This window comes from Coregonus clupeaformis, chromosome 30, assembly GCF_020615455.1.
Source record: "Coregonus clupeaformis isolate EN_2021a chromosome 30, ASM2061545v1, whole genome shotgun sequence".
NCBI classification, from domain to species: Eukaryota; Metazoa; Chordata; class Actinopteri; order Salmoniformes; family Salmonidae; genus Coregonus; species Coregonus clupeaformis.
In genome coordinates, this window is record NC_059221.1 from 54,132,999 (window position 1) to 54,153,175 (window position 20,177).

Sequence of the window (20,177 nt, forward strand, 5' to 3'; positions counted from 1 at the left end):
GGCTCGAGACAGGCACTAGACTTGTCTGTTCAGTAGCGGGGCTCGAGACAGGCACTAGACTTGTCTGTTCAGTAGCGGGGCTCGAGACAGGCACTAGACTTGTCTGTTCAGTAGCGGGGCAAGACTCTGGTGAAGTGATGTACAGTGTAATGGAATACATGACCATGTAAACGGGGCATCAGGCTTACTCACTAATGCCAGATAGCCTCAATAATATACAGTGGGGGAAAAAAAGTATTTAGTCAGCCACCAATTGTGCAAGTTCTCCCACTTAAAAAGATGAGAGGCCTGTAGTTTTCATCATAGGTACACGTCCACTATGACAGACAAAATGAGATTTTTTTTCTCCAGAAAATCACATTGTAGGATTTTTAATGAATTTATTTGCAAATTATGGTGGAAAATAAGTATTTGGTCAATAACAAAAGTTTCTCAATACTTTGTTATATACCCTTTGTTGGCAATGACACAGGTCAAACGTTTTCTGTAAGTCTTCACAAGGTTTTCACACACTGTTGCTGGTATTTTGGCCCATTCCTCCATGCAGATCTCCTCTAGAGCAGTGATGTTTTGGGGCTGTCGCTGGGCAACACGGACTTTCAACTCCCTCCAAATATTTTCTATGGGGTTGAGATCTGGAGACTGGCTAGGCCACTCCAGGACCTTGAAATGCTTCTTACGAAGCCACTCCTTCATTGCCTGGGCGGTGTGTTTGGGATCATTGTCATGCTGAAAGACCCAGCCACGTTTCATCTTCAATGCCCTTGCTGATGGAAGGAGGTTTTCACTCAAAATCTCACGATACATGGCCCCATTCATTCTTTCCTTTACACGGATCAGTCGTCCTGGTCCCTTTGCAGAAAAACAGCCCCAAAGCATGATGTTTCCACCCCCATGCTTCACAGTAGGTATGGTGTTCTTTGGATGCAACTCAGCATTCTTTGTCCTCCAAACACGACGAGTTGAGTTTTTACCAAAAAGTTATATTTTGGTTTCATCTGACCATATGACATTCTCCCAATCCTCTTCTGGATCATCCAAATGCACTCTAGCAAACTTCAGACGGGCCTGGACATGTACTGGCTTAAGCAGGGGGACACGTCTGGCACTGCAGGATTTGAGTCCCTGGCGGCGTAGTGTGTTACTGATGGTAGGCTTTGTTACTTTGGTCCCAGCTCTCTGCAGGTCATTCACTAGGTCCCCCCATGTGGTTCTGGGATTTTTGCTCACCGTTCTTATGATAATTTTGACCCCACGGGGTGAGATCTTGCGTGGAGCCCCAGATCGAGGGAGATTATCAGTGGTCTTGTATGTCTTCCATTTCCTAATAATTGCTCCCACAGTTGATTTCTTCAAACCAAGCTGCTTACCTATTGCAGATTCAGTCTTCCCAGCCTGGTGCAGGTCTACAATTTTGTTTCTGGTGTCCTTTGACAGCTCTTTGGTCTTGGCCATAGTGGAGTTTGGAGTGTGACCGTTTGAGGTTGTGGACAGGTGTCTTTTATACTGATAACAAGTTCAAACAGGTGCCATTAATACAGGTAACGAGTGGAGGACAGAGGAGCCTCTTAAAGAAGAAGTTACAGGTCTGTGAGAGCCAGAAATCTTGCTTGTTTGTAGGTGACCAAATACTTATTTTCCACCATAATTTGCAAATAAATTAATTAAAAATCCTACAATGTGATTTTCTTGATTTTTTTCTTTCTCAATTTGTCTGTCATAGTTGACGTGTACCTATGATGAAAATTACAGGCCTCTCTCATCTTTTTAAGTGGGAGAACTTGCACAATTGGTGGCTGACTAAATACTTTTTCCCCCACTGTAAGTCAAACATTAATGTAGTCTAAAGATATAAATTGCACAAGAATGACACTTAACTTCTTCCAGTGTTAAGTAATTGGTAGCTTGGGAAACTATATATTTTCAGAGTAGCTTCCCCAACACTGTGTGTGTGTGTGTGTGTGTGCCTGTGTGTGTGTGCGTGTGTGTGTGTGTGTGTGCCTGTGTGTTGTAATAATGTTGTTGTGTTTTCATGAACAGGCCTGTTGTCACCCATTCACGAAGAGAAGACTGCAGGTAAGGAGCACGCACGCACGCACGCACGCACGCACGCACGCACGCACGCACGCACGCACGCACGCACGCACGCACGCACGCACATACATGCATCACACGCACACACGCACACACGCACACACACACACACACACACACACACACACACACACACACACACACACACACACACACACACTAACCCTGCTACGTGTGTGTGTTCTCAGAGGAGGAGCCTCATCAGGGTTACTACGGTAATGAAACAGGTGAGGGTTCTAAAGACAATGTTCATTAATTAATTAATATCAACTAACAATCTCTCAGCCTCTCTCTCTCTCTCTCTCTCTCTCTCTCTCTGTCTCTCTGTCTCTCTGTCTCTCTGTCTCTCTCTCTCTCTCTCTCTCTCTCTGTGTCTCTCTGGCTCTCTCTCTCTCTCTGTGTCTCTCTCTCTCTCTGTGTCTCTGTCTCTCTCTCTGTCTCTCTCTCTCTCTCTCTCTGTCTCTCTCTGTCTCTCTGTCTCTCTCTCTCTCTCTCTCTGTGTCTCTCTGGCTCTCTCTCTCTCTCTGTGTCTCTCTCTCTCTCTGTGTCTCTGTCTCTCTCTCTGTCTCTCTCTCTCTCTCTCTCTGTCTCTCTCTCTGTCTCTCTCTCTCTCTCTCTCTGTCTCTCTCTCTCTCTCTCTCTCTCTCTCTCTCTCTCTCTCTCTCTCTCTCTCTCTCTCTCTCTGTGTCTCTCTGGCTCTCTCTCTCTCTCTGTGTCTCTCTCTCTCTCTGTGTCTCTGTCTCTCTCTCTGTCTCTCTCTCTCTCTCTCTCTGTCTCTCTCTGTCTCTCTGTCTCTCTCTCTCTCTCTCTCTGTGTCTCTCTGGCTCTCTCTCTCTCTCTGTGTCTCTCTCTCTCTCTGTGTCTCTGTCTCTCTCTCTGTCTCTCTCTCTCTCTCTCTCTGTCTCTCTCTCTCTCTCTCTCTCTCTCTCTCTCTCTCTCTCTCTCTCTAGCCCTCCACCACCGCGGCCACCCTCTTCCCTCATCCCTTTCTCCTGAAGAGCTCTAGATGAACAAAGAAGAATTAGACAGGAACACCAAGAAATGTCTTCCTTTTAACGTCTTGACAGTTTTTTTTGTTTTAACAAATGAAAATAAAAAAAGGTCAAGTGTATCTATTGGGGACTGTCCCTGAATGCTGTCTTGGTGGTGTGTGTGGGGTGGGGGGGGGGGTCTTGTATTACCATACTCCTGGGTACTGAAAATCCTCAAAAGTCCCCACAAGGACAGTAAAACAAGGAAAATTATCCCTCGTGGGGACATTTCTCAGGTCCCCACGAGGACAAAGGCTAATTTAGGTTTAGGGTTACAATTATGGTTAGAATTAGGGTTAGGGTTAGGAGTTAGGGTTGAGGTTAGGGAAAATAGGAATTTTAATGGAAATACATTTTGGGTCCCCACATATGCTGTGTGTGTGTAAAGACATGGATCTGAAACAGATAAAGGGGTTAAAAAGTGTTTATTTTTTGGTATTTAAGGTTCCTTCGTCAGATTCCAACTCCGTTACCATAGCAGCATATTAAAACATGATCATGATAATTTACCTTTTTACTGAAATAAAACCGTTTAGAGCCACTGTCATTTAGAAGTGAGTGTGACTTGGCTGATGTTTCAGCAGTCGTTTGAGCGGTAACGTTTCTTCCACTCCAACCATTACATGCCACGATGTGGAATGCAAATCACATATAAGGAAGTGGATTCTTCTGGTGCGGCAGGTAGCTCAGTGGTTAAGAGCGTTGTGCCAGTAACCGAAAGGTCGCTGGTTCTAATCCCCGAGCCGACTAGGTGAAAAATCTGTCGATGTGCCCTTGAGCAAGGCACTTAACCCTAATTGCTCCTGTAAGTCGCTCTGGATAAGCGCGTCTGCTAAATGACTAAAAATGTAAATGTAATTCTTATCCCACAATGGAACTTAATAAGTGAATTACAACGTTACTGGCTTGGTCAAACAACGTCTTAATAAACCAGTGGACTAAAATACACTTATGTAGAAATATAGGAAATTACAGTTCTGGTCCTTGTCTTTGTCTGTTAATGTCAGGGTTAGTGTTCTACCATTGAAACAACATCAGGGTTAGTGTTCTACATTTAAACAACATCAGGGTTAGTGTTCTACCATTGAAACAACATCAGGGTTAGTGTTCTACCATTTAAACAACACCAGGGTTAGTGTTCTACCATTGAAACAACATCAGGGTTAGTGTTCTACCATTGAAACAACATCAGGGTTAGTGTTCTACCATTGAAACAACATCAGGGTTAGTGTTCTACCATTTAAACAACATCAGGGTTGGTGTTCTACCATTTAAACAACATCGGGGTTAGTGTTCTACCATTGAAACAACATCAGGGTTAGTGTTCTACCATTTAAACAACATCAGGGTTGGTGTTCTACCATTTAAACAACATCGGGGTTAGTGTTCTACCATTTAAACAACATCGGGGTTGGTGTTCTACCATTGAAACAACATCAGGGTTGGTGTTCTACCATTGAAACAACATCAGGGTTGGTGTTCTACCATTGAAACAACATCAGGGTTAGTGTTCTACCATTTAAACAACATCAGGGTTAGTGTTCTACCATGGAAACAACATCAGGGTTAGTGTTCTACCATGGAAACAACATCAGGGTTAGTGTTCTACCATTGAAACAACATCAGGGTGTGTTCTACCATTGAAACAACATCAGGGTTAGTGTTCTACCATTGAAACAACATCAGGGTTGGTGTTCTACCATTGAAACAACATCAGGGTTAGTGTTCTACCATGGAAACAACATCAGGGTTAGTGTTCTACCATGGAAACAACATCAGGGTTAGTGTTCTACCATTGAAACAACATCAGGGTGTGTTCTACCATTGAAACAACATCAGGGTTAGTGTTCTACCATTGAAACAACATCAGGGTGTGTTCTACCATTGAAACAACATCAGGGTTAGTGTTCTACCATTGAAACAACATCAGGGTGTGTTCTACCATTGAAACAACATTGTTCCATGCAAAAGAAAATGAGTGCTAAGGATAACATAAATAAAGCAAAATCCCTTCATTATGCAGGCAACACCAATACCTGAGGCAGGTAGCCTAGCGGTTAGCGTTGGGCCAGTAACCGAAAGGTCGCTGGTTCGAATACCTAAAGCTGACAAGGAAAAGATCTGTCGATGTGCCTTTTGAGCAAAGCACTTAACCCTAATTTGCTCCAGGGGGCGCCGTACTACTATGGCTGACCCTGTAAAACAACACATTACACTGCACCTATCATACTACTATGGCTGACCCTGTAAAACAACACATTACACTGCACCTATCATACTACTATGGCTGACCCTGTAAAACAACACATTACACTGCACCTATCATACTACTATGGCTGACCCTGTAAAACAACACATTACACTGGACCTATCATACTACTATGGCTGACCCTGTAAAACAACACATTACACTGCACCTATCATACTACTATGGCTGACCCTGTAAAACAACACATTACACTGCACCTATCATACTACTATGGCTGACCCTGTAAAACAACACATTACACTGCACCTATCATACTACTATGGCTGACCCTGTAAAACACCACATTACACTGGACCTATCATACTACTATGGCTGACCCTGTAAAACAACACATTACACTGGACCTATCATACTACTATGGCTGACCCTGTAAAACACCACATTACACTGCACCTATCATACTACTATGGCTGACCCTGTAAAACAACACATTACACTGGACCTATCATACTACTATGGCTGACCCTGTAAAACAACACATTACACTGGACCTATCATACTACTATGGCTGACCCTGTAAAACAACACATTACACTGCACCTATCATACTACTATGGCTGACCCTGTAAAACAACACATTACACTGGACCTATCATACTACTATGGCTGACCCTGTAAAACAACACATTACACTGCACCTATCATACTACTATGGCTGACCCTGTAGAACAACACATTACATTGCACCTATCATACTACTATGGCTGACCCTGTAAAACAACACATTACACTGGACCTATCATACTACTATGGCTGACCCTGTAGAACAACACATTACACTGGACCTATCATACTACTATGGCTGACCCTGTAAAACAACACATTACACTGCACCTATCATACTACTATGGCTGACCCTGTAAAACAACACATTACACTGCACCTATCATACTACTATGGCTGACCCTGTAAAACAACACATTACACTGGACCTATCATACTACTATGGCTGACCCTGTAAAACAACACATTACACTGGACCTATCATACTACTATGGCTGACCCTGTAAAACAACACATTACACTGGACCTATCATACTACTATGGCTGACCCTGTAAAACAACACATTACACTGGACCTATCATACTACTATGGCTGACCCTGTAAAACAACACATTACACTGCACCTATCATACTACTATGGCTGACCCTGTAAAACAACACATTACACTGCACCTATCATACTACTATGGCTGACCCTGTAAAACAACACATTACACTGCACCTATCATACTACTATGGCTGACCCTGTAAAACAACACATTACACTGGACCTATCATCTGCTGTATGTGACAATCCCCCCAAAAATTTACCCCGTTTTTTGGTTTAGCTTTTTAAATCGACAAGACATAATCTAGTGACACGGATAAGCCAGTTAAATTAGCCAATTAACATGATCATGTTTAGATTTATCTTCGAACAATACTCAGCAAAAAATAATGTATATAATAAAATAGTCCATTTGGAGATAAGTACTAGACACGAATACAAGCGCTTCAATCTGAGAAGTTGTTAAGAGGTTTCCCACATGAATCTATACTAATGTTACTGCATTATGCAACAGTTTAAAGATACGCTAGTCAGTCTGTTACCATGGCACCGCTAGTCAGTCTGTTACCATGGCACCGCTAGGCAGTCTGTTACCATGGCACCTAGTAGTTTACTTTTCTTCAGTATCACTGTTATTGATAAATATCAAATGATCTCACTGTACATAGTTACATCATTAAGACTAGCTGGTGTGCTAGTTGCACTTCAGCAGAAAGAGGTGTGTTTCCGGAGGTTAAGACAGGGTTAGGGCTGTGGTTCCGTCTGGGTTTTAGAGTTCTGGGTCTGGATGTGCGACATCTGGAGAACCGGGAGGAGGAGCTGGAAGGCGTTCTGGATGTATGTGGTGCTGTTAGAACCCTACGGAACAACAGAACACTGTTAGAACCCTACAGAACACTGTTGGAACCATACGGAACAACAGAACACTGTTGGAACCATACGGAACAACAGAACACTGTTAGAACCATACGGAACAACAGAACACTGTTAGAACCATACGGAACAACAGAACACTGTTAGAACCCTACAGAACAGTGTTGGAACCATACGGAACAACAGAACACTGTTAGTACCCTACAGAAAAACAGAACACTGTTAGAACCATACGGAACAACAGAACACTGTTAGAACCCTACAGAAAAACAGAACACTGTTAGAACCATATGGAACAACAGAACACTGTTAGAACCCTACAGAAAAACATAACACTGTTAGAACCATACGGAACAACAGAACATTGTTAGAACCCTACAGAAAAACAGAACACTGTTAGAACCATACGGAACAACAGAACATTGTTAGAACCCTACAAAAAAACGGAACACTGTTAGAACCATACGGAACAACAGAACATTGTTAGAACCCTACGGAACATTGTTAGTACCCTACAGAACAACAGTTCTGTGTCTTACCTCAAGCAGCACACTGTCTACCAACGGGTTCAACTCTTCCGCTTTTCTCTGACCCTGGAAAAAGGCAGACGGGAGGGAGGGAGTCAGAGAACCAATGGGTGATCAGCTGCCAACCTGATCTTAATGCCATCCATTTATTGTGTTGGAGATGAAGTCACAGTCTGTCTTACCCCGACAGTGAGCAGAGTGTCAGAGAACTTCCTGGCAAGACAGTCCACCTCCCTACACATGGCACACGTCAACCTGCAACACACACACGATGCAAACAGGCTACAGCCTGGTCTCTAGCAGGTTTCTCCTGGTCCTGTCCCCCACCCCCCTCCCTACAGCCTGGTCTCTAGCAGGTTCCTCCTGGTCCTGTCCCCCCCTACAGCCTGGTCTCTAGCAGGTTTCTCCTGGTCCTGTCCCCCCCTACAGCCTGGTCTCTAGCAGGTTTCTCCTGGTCCTGTCCCCCCCCTACAGTCTGGTCTCTAGCAGGTTTCTCCTGGTCCTGTCCCCCCTACAGTCTGGTCTCTAGCAGGTTTCTCCTGGTCCTTTCCCCCACCCCCCTACAGCCTGGTCTCTAGCAGGTTTCTCCTGGTCCTGACACCCACCCTACAGTCTGGTCTCTAGCAGGTTTCTCCTGGTCCTGTCCCCCCCTACAGCCTGGTCTCTAGCAGGTTCCTCCTGGTCCTGTCCCCCCCCCTACAGCCTGGTCTCTAGCAGGTTCCTCCTGGTCCTGTCCCCCCTACAGTCTGGTCTCTAGCAGGTTTCTCCTGGTCCTGTCCCCCCTACAGCCTGGTCTCTAGCAGGTTCCTCCTGGTCCTGTCCCCCCTACAGTCTGGTCTCTAGCAGGTTTCTCCTGGTCCTGTCCCCCACCCCCTACAGCCTGGTCTCTAGCAGGTTCCTCCTGGTCCTGTCCCCCCTACAGTCTGGTCTCTAGCAGGTTCCTCCTGGTCCTGTCCCCCACCCCCCTACAGCCTGGTCTCTAGCAGGTTCCTCCTGGTCCTGTCCCCACCCCCTACAGCCTGGTCTCTAGCAGGTTTCTCCTGGTCCTGTCCCCCCTACAGCCTGGTCTCTAGCAGGTTTCTCCTGGTCCTGTCCCCCCTACAGCCTGGTCTCTAGCAGGTTTCCTCCTGGTCTTGTCCCCCTACAGCCTGGTCTCTAGCAGGTTTCTCCTGGTCCTGTCCCACCCCCTACAGCCTGGTCTCTAGCAGGTTTCCTCCTGGTCCTGTCCCCCACCCCCTACAGCCTGGTCTCTAGCAGGTTCCTCCTGGTCCTGTCCCCCCCTACAGTCTGGTCTCTAGCAGGTTTCTCCTGGTCCTGTCCCCCCTACGGCCTGGTCTCTAGCAGGTTTCTCCTGGTCCTGTCCCCCCCCCCTACAGCCTGGTCTCTAGCAGGTTCCTCCTGGTCCTGTCCCCCCTACAGCCTGGTCTCTAGCAGGTTTCTCCTGGTCCTGTCCCCCCCCCCTACGGCCTGGTCTCTAGCAGGTTTCTCCTGGTCCTGTCCCCCCCTACGGCCTGGTCTCTAGCAGGTTTCTCCTGGTCCTGTCCCCCCTACAGCCTGGTCTCTAGCAGGTTCCTCCTGGTCCTGTCCCCCCCCCTACAGCCTGGTCTCTAGCAGGTTTCTCCTGGTCCTGTCCCCCCCCCTACAGCCTGGTCTCTAGCAGGTTTCTCCTGGTCCTGTCCCCACCCCCTACAGCCTGGTCTCTAGCAGGTTTCTCCTGGTCCTGTCCCCCCCTACAGCCTGGTCTCTAGCAGGTTTCTCCTGGTCCTGTCCCCCCTACAGCCTGGTCTCTAGCAGGTTCCTCCTGGTCCTGTCCCCCCCCCCCTACAGCCTGGTCTCTAGCAGGTTTCTCCTGGTCCTGTCCCCCCCTACAGCCTGGTCTCTAGCAGGTTTCTCCTGGTCCTGTCCCCCCTACAGCCTGGTCTCTAGCAGGTTTCTCCTGGTCCTGTCCCCCTACAGTCTGGTCTCTAGCAGGTTTCTCCTGGTCCTGTCCCCCCTACAGCCTGGTCTCTAGCAGGTTTCTCCTGGTCCTGTCCCCCCCCCCTACAGCCTGGTCTCTAGCAGGTTTCTCCTGGTCCTGTCCCCCCTACAGCCTGGTCTCTAGCAGGTTTCCTCCTGGTCCTGTCCCCCCCTACAGCCTGGTCTCTAGCAGGTTTCTCCTGGTCCTGTCCCCCCCCCTACAGCCTGGTCTCTAGCAGGTTTCTCCTGGTCCTGTCCCCCTACAGCCTGGTCTCTAGCAGGTTTCTCCTGGTCCTGTCCCCCCTACAGCCTGGTCTCTAGCAGGTTTCTCCTGGTCCTGTCCCCGCCCCCTACAGTCTGGTCTCTAGCAGGTTTCTCCTGGTCCTGTCCCCCCTACAGCCTGGTCTCTAGCAGGTTTCTCCTGGTCCTGTCCCCCCCTACAGCCTGGTCTCTAGCAGGTTTCTCCTGGTCCTGTCCCACACCCCCCTACAGCCTGGTCTCTAGCAGGTTTCTCCTGGTCCTGTCCCCCACCCCAGAGCCTGGTCTCTAGCAGGTTCCTCCTGGTCCTGTCCCCCACCCCCCTACAGCCTGGTCTCTAGCAGGTTTCTCCTGGTCCTGTCCCCCCCTACAGCCTGGTCTCTAGCAGGTTTCTCCTGGTCCTGTCCCCCCTACAGTCTGGTCTCTAGCAGGTTTCTCCTGGTCCTGTCCCCCTACAGCCTGGTCTCTAGCAGGTTTCTCCTGGTCCTGTCCCCCCTACAGCCTGGTCTCTAGCAGGTTTCTCCTGGTTCCCCCAGAGCCTGGTCTCTAGCAGGTTTCTCCTGGTCCTGTCCCCCCTACAGCCTGGTCTCTAGCAGGTTTCTCCTGGTCCTGTCTCCCTACAGCCTGGTCTCTAGCAGGTTTCTCCTGGTCCTGTCCCCCCTACAGCCTGGTCTCTAGCAGGTTTCTCCTGGTCCTGTCTCCCTACAGCCTGGTCTCTAGCAGGTTCCTCCTGGTCCTGTCCCCCCTACAGCCTGGTCTCTAGCAGGTTCCTCCTGGTCCTGTACCCCCCTACAGCCTGGTCTCTAGCAGGTTTCTCCTGGTCCTGTCCCCCCCCCCCCTACAGCCTGGTCTCTAGCAGGTTTCTGCTGGTCCTGTCCCCCCCTACAGTCTGGTCTCTAGCAGGTTTCTCCTGGTCCTGTCCCCCCCTACAGTCTGGTCTCTAGCAGGTTCCTCCTGGTCCTGTCCCCCACCCCCCCCTACAGCCTGGTCTCTAGCAGGTTCCTCCTGGTCCTGTACCCCCCCCCCCTACAGCCTGGTCTCTAGCAGGTTCCTCCTGGTCCTGTCCCCCCCCCCCTACAGCCTGGTCTCTAGCAGGTTCCTCCTGGTCCTGTCCCCCCCCCCCTACAGCCTGGTCTCTAGCAGGTTTCTCCTGGTCCTGTCCCCCCCTACAGCCTGGTCTCTAGCAGGTTTCTCCTGGTCCTGTCCCACACACCCCCTACAGCCTGGTCTCAAGCAGGTTTCTCCTGGTCCTGTCCCCACCCCCCTCCCTACAGCCTGGTCTCTAGCAGGTTTCTCCTGGTCCTGTCCCCCCCTACAGTCTGGTCTCTAGCAGGTTTCTCCTGGTCCTGTCCCCACCCCCCTCCCTACAGCCTGGTCTCAAGCAGGTTTCTCCTGGTCCTGTCCCCACCCCCCTCCCTACAGCCTGGTCTCTAGCAGGTTCCTCCTGGTCCTGTCCCCCACCCCCCTCCCTACAGCCTGGTCTCTAGCAGGTTTCTCCTGGTCCTGTCCCCCACCCCCCTACAGTCTGGTCTCTAGCAGGTTTCTCCTGGTCCTGTCCCCCCCCCCCTACAGCCTGGTCTCTAGCAGGTTTCTCCTGGTCCTGTCCCCCCTACAGCCTGGTCTCTAGCAGGTTTCTCCTGGTCCTGTCCCCCCTACAGTCTGGTCTCTAGCAGGTTTCTCCTGGTCCTGTCCCCCCTACAGCCTGGTCTCTAGCAGGTTTCTCCTGGTCCTGCCCCCCCTACAGCCTGGTCTCTAGCAGGTTTCTCCTGGTCCTGTCCCCCCTACAGCCTGGTCTCTAGCAGGTTTCTCCTGGTCCTGTCCCCCCCCCCCTACAGTCTGGTCTCTAGCAGGTTTCTCCTGGTCCTGTCCCCCCTACAGCCTGGTCTCTCGCAGGTTTCTCCTGGTCCTCTCCCCCCCTACAGTCTGGTCTCTAGCAGGTTTCTCCTGGTCCTGTACCCCCCTACAGCCTGGTCTCTAGCAGGTTTCTCCTGGTCCTGTCCCCCTACAGCCTGGTCTCTAGCAGGTTTCTCCTGGTCCTGTCCCCCCCTACAGCCTGGTCTCTAGCAGGTTCCTCCTGGTCTCCCCTACAGTCTGGTCTCTAGCAGGTTTCTCCTGGTCCTGTCCCCCCCCCTACAGTCTGGTCTCTAGCAGGTTCCTCCTGGTCCTGTCCCCCCCTACAGTATGGTCTCTAGCAGGTTTCTCCTGGTCCTGTCCCCCCTACAGCCTGGTCTCTAGCAGGTTTCTCCTGGTCCTGTCCCCCCCCCCTACAGCATGGTCTCTAGCAGGTTTCTCCTGGTCCTGTCCCCCCCTACAGCCTGGTCTCTAGCAGGTTTCTCCTGGTCCTGTCCCCCACCCCCCTACAGCCTGGTCTCTAGCAGGTTCCTCCTGGTCCTGTCCCCCCCCCCCTACAGCCTGGTCTCTAGCAGGTTTCTCCTGGTCCTATCCCCCACCCCCCCCCCTACAGTTTGGTCTGTAGCAGGTTTCTCCTGGTCCTGTCCCCCCGCCTACAGCCTGGTCTCTAGCAGGTTTCTCCTGGTCCTGTCCCACACACCCCCTACAACCTGGTCTCTAGCAGGTTTCTCCTGGTCCTGTCCCCCCCCCCCCAGAGCCTGGTCTCTAGCAGGTTCCTCCTGGTCCTGCCCCCCCCCCCCTACAGCCTGGTCTCTAGCAGGTTCCTCCTGGTCCTGTCCCCCCCCCCCCTACAGCCTGGTCTCTAGCAGGTTTCTCCTGGTCCTGTCCCCCCCTACAGCCTGGTCTCTAGCAGGTTTCTCCTGGTCCTGTCCCCCTACAGTCTGGTCTCTAGCAGGTTTCTCCTGGTCCTGTCCCCCCTACAGCCTGGTCTCTAGCAGGTTTCTCCTGGTCCTGTCCCCCCTACAGCCTGGTCTCTAGCAGGTTTCTCCTGGTCCCCCTAGAGCCTGGTCTCTAGCAGGTTTCTCCTGGTCCTGTCCCCCTACAGCCTGGTCTCTAGCAGGTTTCTCCTGGTCCTGTCTCCCTACAGCCTGGTCTCTAGCAGGTTCCTCCTGGTCCTGTCCCCCCCTACAGCCTGGTCTCTAGCAGGTTCCTCCTGGTCCTGTACCCCCTACAGCCTGGTCTCTAGCTGGTTTCTCCTGGTCCTGTCCCCCCCTACCGCCTGGTCTCTAGCAGGTTTCTCCTGGTCCTGTCCCCCCTACAGCCTGGTCTCTAGCAGGTTTCTCCTGGTCCTGTCCCCCCCTACAGCCTGGTCTCTAGCAGGTTTCTCCTGGTCCTGTCCCACCCCCTACAGCCTGGTCTCTAGCAGGTTTCTCCTGGTCCTGTCCCCCCTACAGCCTGGTCTCTAGCAGGTTTCTCCTGGTCCTGTCCCCCCCTACAGCCTGGTCTCTAGCAGGTTTCTCCTGGTCCTGTCCCCCCCCTACAGTCTGGTCTCTAGCAGGTTTCTCCTGGTCCTGTCCCCCCCCTACAGCCTGGTCTCTAGCAGGTTTCTCCTGGTCCTGTCCCCCCCTACAGCCTGGTCTCTAGCAGGTTTCTCCTGGTCCTGTCCCCTACAGCCTGGTCTCTAGCAGGTTTCTCCTGGTCCTGTCCCCCTACAGCCTGGTCTCTAGCAGGTTCCTCCTGGTCCTGTCCCCCTACAGCCTGGTCTCTAGCAGGTTTCTCCTGGTCCTGTCCCCCCTACAGCCTGGTCTCTAGCAGGTTTCTCCTGGTCCTGTCCCCCCTACAGCCTGGTCTCTAGCAGGTTTCTCCTGGTCCTGTCCCCCCCCTACAGCCTGGTCTCTAGCAGGTTTCTCCTGGTCCTGTACCCCCTACAGCCTGGTCTCTAGCAGGTTTCTCCTGGTCCTGTCCCCCCTACAGCCTGGTCTCTAGCAGGTTTCTCCTGGTCCTGTCCCCCTACAGCCTGGTCTCTAGCAGGTTTCTCCTGGTCCTGCCCTACAGCCTGGTCTCTAGCAGGTTTCTCCTGGTCCTGTCCTCCCCTACAGCCTGGTCTCTAGCAGGTTTCTCCTGGTCCTGTCCCCCTACAGCCTGGTCTCTAGCAGGTTTCTCCTGGTCCTGTCCCCCCTACAGCCTGGTCTCTAGCAGGTTTCTCCTGGTCCTGTCCCCACCCCCCTCAGCCTGGTCTCTAGCAGGTTTCTCCTGGTCCTGTCCCCCCTACAGCCTGGTCTCTAGCAGGTTTCTCCTGGTCCTGTCCCCCCCTACAGTCTGGTCTCTAGCAGGTTTCTCCTGGTCCTGTCCCCCCCCCTACAGCCTGGTCTCTAGCAGGTTTCTCCTGGTCCTGTCCCCCTACAGCCTGGTCTCTAGCAGGTTTCTCCTGGTCCTGTCCCCCTAGAGCCTGGTCTCTAGCAGGTTTCTCCTGGTCCTGTCCCCCCTACAGCCTGGTCTCTAGCAGGTTTCTCCTGGTCCTGTCCCCCTACAGCCTGGTCTCTAGCAGGTTTCTCCTGGTCCTGTCCCCCCCCTACAGCCTGGTCTCTAGCAGGTTTCCTCCTGGTCCTGTACCCCCTACAGCCTGGTCTCTAGCAGGTTTCTCCTGGTCCTGTCCCCCCTACAGCCTGGTCTCTAGCAGGTTTCTCCTGGTCCTGTCCCCCCTACAGCCTGGTCTCTAGCAGGTTTCTCCTGGTCCTGTCCCCCTACAGCCTGGTCTCTAGCAGGTTTCTCCTGGTCCTGTCCCCACACCCCCTACAGCCTGGTCTCTAGCAGGTTTCTCCTGGTCCTGTCCCCCCACAGCCTGGTCTCTAGCAGGTTCCTCCTGGTCCTGTCCCCCACCCCCCTACAGCCTGGTCTCTAGCAGGTTTCTCCTGGTCCTGTCCCCCTACAGCCTGGTCTCTAGCAGGTTTCTCCTGGTCCTGTCCCCCCTACAGTCTGGTCTCTAGCAGGTTTCTCCTGGTCCTGTCCCCCTACAGCCTGGTCTCTAGCAGGTTTCTCCTGGTCCTGTCCCCCCTACAGCCTGGTCTCTAGCAGGTTTCTCCTGGTTCCCCCCAGCCTGGTCTCTAGCAGGTTTCTCCTGGTCCTGTCCCCCCCTACAGCCTGGTCTCTAGCAGGTTTCTCCTGGTCCTGTCCCCCCTACAGCCTGGTCTCTAGCAGGTTTCTCCTGGTCCTGTCCCCCCTACAGCCTGGTCTCTAGCAGGTTTCTCCTGGTCCTGTCCCCCCTACAGCCTGGTCTCTAGCAGGTTTCTCCTGGTCCTGTCCCCCCCTACAGCCTGGTCTCTAGCAGGTTCCTCCTGGTCCTGTCCCCCCCTACAGCCTGGTCTCTAGCAGGTTTCTCCTGGTCCTGTCCCCCACCCCCCCTACAGCCTGGTCTCTAGCAGGTTTCTCCTGGTCCTGTCCCCCCCTACAGTCTGGTCTCTAGCAGGTTTCTCCTGGTCCTGTCCCCCCTACAGTCTGGTCTCTAGCAGGTTTCTCCTGGTCCTGTCCCCCACCCCCCCTACAGCCTGGTCTCTAGCAGGTTCCTCCTGGTCCTGTCCCCCCCCCTACAGCCTGGTCTCTAGCAGGTTCCTCCTGGTCCTGTACCCCCCTACAGCCTGGTCTCTAGCAGGTTTCCTCCTGGTCCTGTCCCCCACCCCCTACAGCCTGGTCTCTAGCAGGTTTCTCCTGGTCCTGTCCCCCCTACAGCCTGGTCTCTAGCAGGTTTCTCCTGGTCCTGTCCCCCCTACAGCCTGGTCTCTAGCAGGTTTCTCCTGGTCCTGTCCCCCCCCCCTACAGCCTGGTCTCTAGCAGGTTTCTCCTGGTCCTGTCCCCCCCCTACAGTCTGGTCTCTAGCAGGTTTCTCCTGGTCCTGTCCCCCCCCCCTCCCTACAGCCTGGTCTCTAGCAGGTTTCTCCTGGTCCTGTCCCCCCCTACAGCCTGGTCTCTAGCAGGTTTCCTCTGGTCCTGTCCCCCTACAGCCTGGTCTCTAGCAGGTTTCTCCTGGTCCTGTCCCCACCTACAGTCTGGTCTCTAGCAGGTTTCTCTGGTCCTGTACCCCCTACAGCCTGGTCTCTAGCAGGTTTCTCCTGGTCCTGTCCCCCTACAGCCTGGTCTCTAGCAGGTTTCTCCTGGTCCTGTCCCCCCTACAGCCTGGTCTCTAGCAGGTTTCTCCTGGTCCTGTCCCCCCTACAGTCTGGTCTCTAGCAGGTTTCTCCTGGTCCTGTCCCCCCTACAGCCTGGTCTCTAGCAGGTTTCTCCTGGTCCTGTCCCCCTACAGCCTGGTCTCTAGCAGGTTTCTCCTGGTCCTGTCCCCCCTACAGCCTGGTCTCTAGCAGGTTTCTCCTGGTCCTGTCCCCCTGCAGTCTGGTCTCTAGCAGGTTTCTCCTGGTCCTGTCCCCCCTACAGCCTGGTCTCTAGCAGGTTTCTCCTGGTCTCCCCCTACAGTCTGGTCTCTAGCAGGTTTCTCCTGGTCCTGTCCCCCCTACAGTCTGGTCTCTAGCAGGTTCCTCCTGGTCCTGTCCCCCCCCCCCTACAGCATGGTCTCTAGCAGGTTTCTCCTGGTCCTGTCCCCCTACAGCCTGGTCTCTAGCAGGTTTCTCTGGTCCTGTCCCCCCTACAGCCTGGTCTCTAGCAGGTTTCTCCTGGTCCTGCCCCCCCTACAGCCTGGTCTCTAGCAGGTTTCTCCTGGTCCTGTCCCCCACCCCCCCCTACAGCCTGGTCTCTAGCAGGTTTCTCCTGGTCCTGTCCCCCCCTACAGCCTGGTCTCTAGCAGGTTTCTCCTGGTCCTGTCCCCCCCTACAGTCTGGTCTCTAGCAGGTTTCTCCTGGTCCTGTCCCCCCCTACAGCCTGGTCTCTAGCAGGTTTCTCCTGGTCCTGTCCCCCCCCCTACAGCCTGGTCTCTAGCAGGTTTCTCCTGGTCCTGTCCCCCCCCCCTACAGCCTGGTCTCTAGCAGGTTTCTCCTGGTCCTGTCCCCACCCCCTACAGTCTGGTCTCTAGCAGGTTTCTCCTGGTCCTGTCCCCCCTACAGCCTGGTCTCTAGCAGGTTTCTCCTGGTCCTGTCACCCCCTACAGCCTGGTCTCTAGCAGGTTTCTCTGGTCCTGTCCCCCCCCCCTACAGCCTGGTCTCTAGCAGGTTTCTCCTGGTCCTGTCCCCCCTACAGCCTGGTCTCTAGCAGGTTTCTCCTGGTCCTGTCCCCCCCCCTACAGCCTGGTCTCTAGCAGGTTTCTCCTGGTCCTGTCCCCTACAGCCTGGTCTCTAGCAGGTTTCTCCTGGTCCTGTCCCCACCCCCTACAGCCTGGTCTCTAGCAGGGTTTCTCCTGGTCCTGTCCACCCCTACAGCCTGGTCTCTAGCAGGTTTCTCCTGGTCCTGTCCCCCCTACAGCCTGGTCTCTAGCAGGTTTCTCTGGTCCTGTCCCCCCCTACAGCCTGGTCTCTAGCAGGTTTCTCCTGGTCTGTCCCCCTACAGCCTGGTCTCTAGCAGGTTTCTCTGGTCCTGTCCCCTACAGCCTGGTCTCTAGCAGGTTTCTCCTGGTCCTGTCTCCCCCTACAGCCTGGTCTCTAGCAGGTTTCTCCTGGTCCTGTCCCCCCCTACAGCCTGGTCTCTAGCAGGTTCCTCCTGGTCCTGTCCCCACCCTTACAGCCTGGTCTCTAGCAGGTTTCTCCTGGTCCTGTACCCCTACAGCCTGGTCTCTAGCAGGTTTCTCCTGGTCCTGTCCCCCCTACAGCCTGGTCTCTAGCAGGTTTCCTCCTGGTCCTGTCCCCACCCCCCTACAGCCTGGTCTCTAGCAGGTTCCTCCTGGTCCTGTCCCCACCCCCTACAGCCTGGTCTCTAGCAGGTTTCTCCTGGTCCTGTCCCCCCTACAGCCTGGTCTCTAGCAGGTTTCTCCTGGTCCTGTCCCCCACCCCCTACAGCCTGGTCTCTAGCAGGTTCCTCCTGGTCCTGTCCCCCACCCTACAGCCTGGTCTCTAGCAGGTTTCTCCTGGTCCTGTCCCCCCCCCCTACAGCCTGGTCTCTAGCAGGTTTCTCCTGGTCCTGTCCCCCTACAGTCTGGTCTCTAGAGGTTTCTCCTGGTCCTGTCCCACCCCCTACAGTCTGGTCTCTAGGAGGTTTCTCCTGGTCCTGTCCCCACCCCCCCTACAGCCTGGTCTCTAGCAGGTTTCTCCTGGTCCTGTCCCCCCCCCCCTACAGCCTGGTCTCTAGCAGGTTCCTCCTGGTCCTGTCCCCCACCCCCCTACAGTCTGGTCTCTAGCAGGTTTCTCCTGGTCCTGTCCCCCACCCCCCCTACAGTCTGGTCTCTAGCAGGTTTCTCCTGGTCCTGTCCCCCCCTACAGCCTGGTCTCTAGCAGGTTTCTCCTGGTCCTGTCCCCCCTACAGTCTGGTCTCTAGCAGGTTTCTCCTGGTCCTGTCCCCCACCCCACAGCCTGGTCTCTAGCAGGTTTCTCCTGGTCCTGTCCCCCCCTACAGCCTGGTCTCTAGCAGGGTTTCTCCTGGTCCTGTCCCCCCTACGGCCTGGTCTCTAGCAGGTTTCTCCTGGTCCTGTCCCCCTACAGTCTGGTCTCTAGGTTTCTCCTGGTCCTGTCCCCCCCTACAGCCTGGTCTCTAGCAGGTTTCTCCTGGTCCTGTCCCCCCCCCCCTACAGCCTGGTCTCTAGCAGGTTTCTCCTGGTCCTGTCCCCACCCCCCTACAGCCTGGTCTCTAGCAGGTTTCTCCTGGTCCTGTCCCCCCCTACAGTCTGGTCTCTAGCAGGTTTCTCTGGTCCTGTACCCCCTACAGTCTGGTCTCTAGCAGGTTTCTCCTGGTCCTGTCCCCCCCCCCCCTACAGTCTGGTCTCTAGCAGGTTTCTCCTGGTCCTGTCCCCCCCCCTACAGCCTGGTCTCTAGCAGGTTTCTCCTGGTCCTGTCCCCCCCCCCTACAGCCTGGTCTCTAGCAGGTTTCTCCTGGTCCTGTCCCCCACCCCCACAGCCTGGTCTCTAGCAGGTTCCTCCTGGTCCTGTCCCCGCCCCTACAGTCTGGTCTCTAGCAGGTTTCTCCTGGTCCTGTCCCCCCCTACAGCCTGGTCTCTAGCAGGGTTTCTCCTGGTCCTGTCCCCACCCCCTACAGCCTGGTCTCTAGCAGGTTTCCTCCTGGTCCTGTCCCCCCCCCTACAGCCTGGTCTCTAGCAGGTTTCTCCTGGTCCTGTCCCCCCCCTACAGCCTGGTCTCTAGCAGGTTTCTCCTGGTCCTGTCCCCCCCCCTACAGTCTGGTCTCTAGCAGGTTTCTCCTGGTCCTGTCCCCCCCCCCTACAGTCTGGTCTCTAGCAGGTTTCTCCTGGTCCTGTCCCCCCCCCTACAGTCTGGTCTCTAGCAGGTTTCTCCTGGTCCTGTCCCCCCCCCTACAGCCTGGTCTCTAGCAGGTTTCTCCTGGTCTGTCCCCCTACAGCCTGGTCTCTAGCAGGTTTCTCCTGGTCCTGTCCCCCCCCCTACAGTCTGGTCTCTAGCAGGTTTCTCCTGGTCCTGTCCCACCCCCTCTACAGCCTGGTCTCTAGCAGGTTTCTCCTGGTCCTGTCCACCCCTACAGTCTGGTCTCTAGCAGGTTTCTCCTGGTCCTGTCACCCCCTACAGCCTGGTCTCTAGCAGGTTTCTCCTGGTCCTGTCCCCCCTACAGCCTGGTCTCTAGCAGGTTTCTCCTGGTCCTGTCCCTACAGCCTGGTCTCTAGCAGGTTTCTCCTGGTCCTGTCCCCCCTACAGTCTGGTCTCTAGCAGGTTTCTCCTGGTCTTGTCCCCCCCCCCTACAGCCTGGTCTCTAGCAGGTTTCTCCTGGTCCTGTCCCCACCCCCTACAGCCTGGTCTCTAGCAGGTTTCTCCTGGTCCTGTCCCCCTACAGCCTGGTCTCTAGCAGGTTTCTCCTGGTCCTGTCCCCCCTACAGTCTGGTCTCTAGCAGGTTTCTCCTGGTCCTGTCCCCCCCTACAGTCTGGTCTCTAGCAGGTTTCTCTGGTCCTGTCCCCCCCCCCTGCAGTCTGGTCTCTAGCAGGTTTCTCCTGGTCCTGTCCCCACCCCCTACAGTCTGGTCTCTAGCAGGTTTCTCCTGGTCCTGTCCCCCCCTACAGTCTGGTCTCTAGCAGGTTTCTCCTGGTCCTGTCCCCCCTACAGCCTGGTCTCTAGCAGGTTTCTCCTGGTCCTGTCCCCCCCTACAGCCTGGTCTCTAGCAGGTTTCTCCTGGTCCTGTCCCCCCCTACAGTCTGGTCTCTAGCAGGTTTCTCCTGGT

General features: G+C 54.0%; 2 protein-coding genes across 3 annotated transcripts in view; one reads left to right on the forward strand and one right to left on the reverse strand.

Annotated features, from left to right (window-relative positions):
- The window catches only part of si:dkey-192k22.2, a 17,516-nt gene extending 14,311 nt beyond the window's left edge, over positions 1–3,205 (forward strand). Inside the window, exons 7-9 of one of the 2 annotated variants that reach the window (XM_045209371.1) lie at positions 2,041–2,076; positions 2,283–2,321; positions 3,045–3,205. In XM_045209371.1, the coding sequence (XP_045065306.1) occupies positions 2,041–2,076; positions 2,283–2,321; positions 3,045–3,100 (131 nt within the window). In that variant the 3' untranslated portion in view covers positions 3,101–3,205. The remainder of the gene's footprint in view (positions 1–2,040; positions 2,077–2,282; positions 2,322–3,044) is intronic. The other variant, XM_045209372.1, reaches the window with a different exon arrangement.
- A 3,396-nt stretch (positions 3,206–6,601) lies between these two features.
- The window catches only part of fam114a1 (family with sequence similarity 114 member A1), a 39,537-nt gene continuing 25,961 nt past the window's right edge, over positions 6,602–20,177 (reverse strand). Inside the window, exons 10-12 of the mRNA XM_045209373.1 lie at positions 8,029–8,101; positions 7,859–7,912; positions 6,602–7,304 (exon numbers count right to left, since the gene is read on the reverse strand). Coding sequence (XP_045065308.1) covers positions 7,191–7,304; positions 7,859–7,912; positions 8,029–8,101 — 241 coding nt within the window. The 3' untranslated portion in view covers positions 6,602–7,190. The remainder of the gene's footprint in view (positions 7,305–7,858; positions 7,913–8,028; positions 8,102–20,177) is intronic.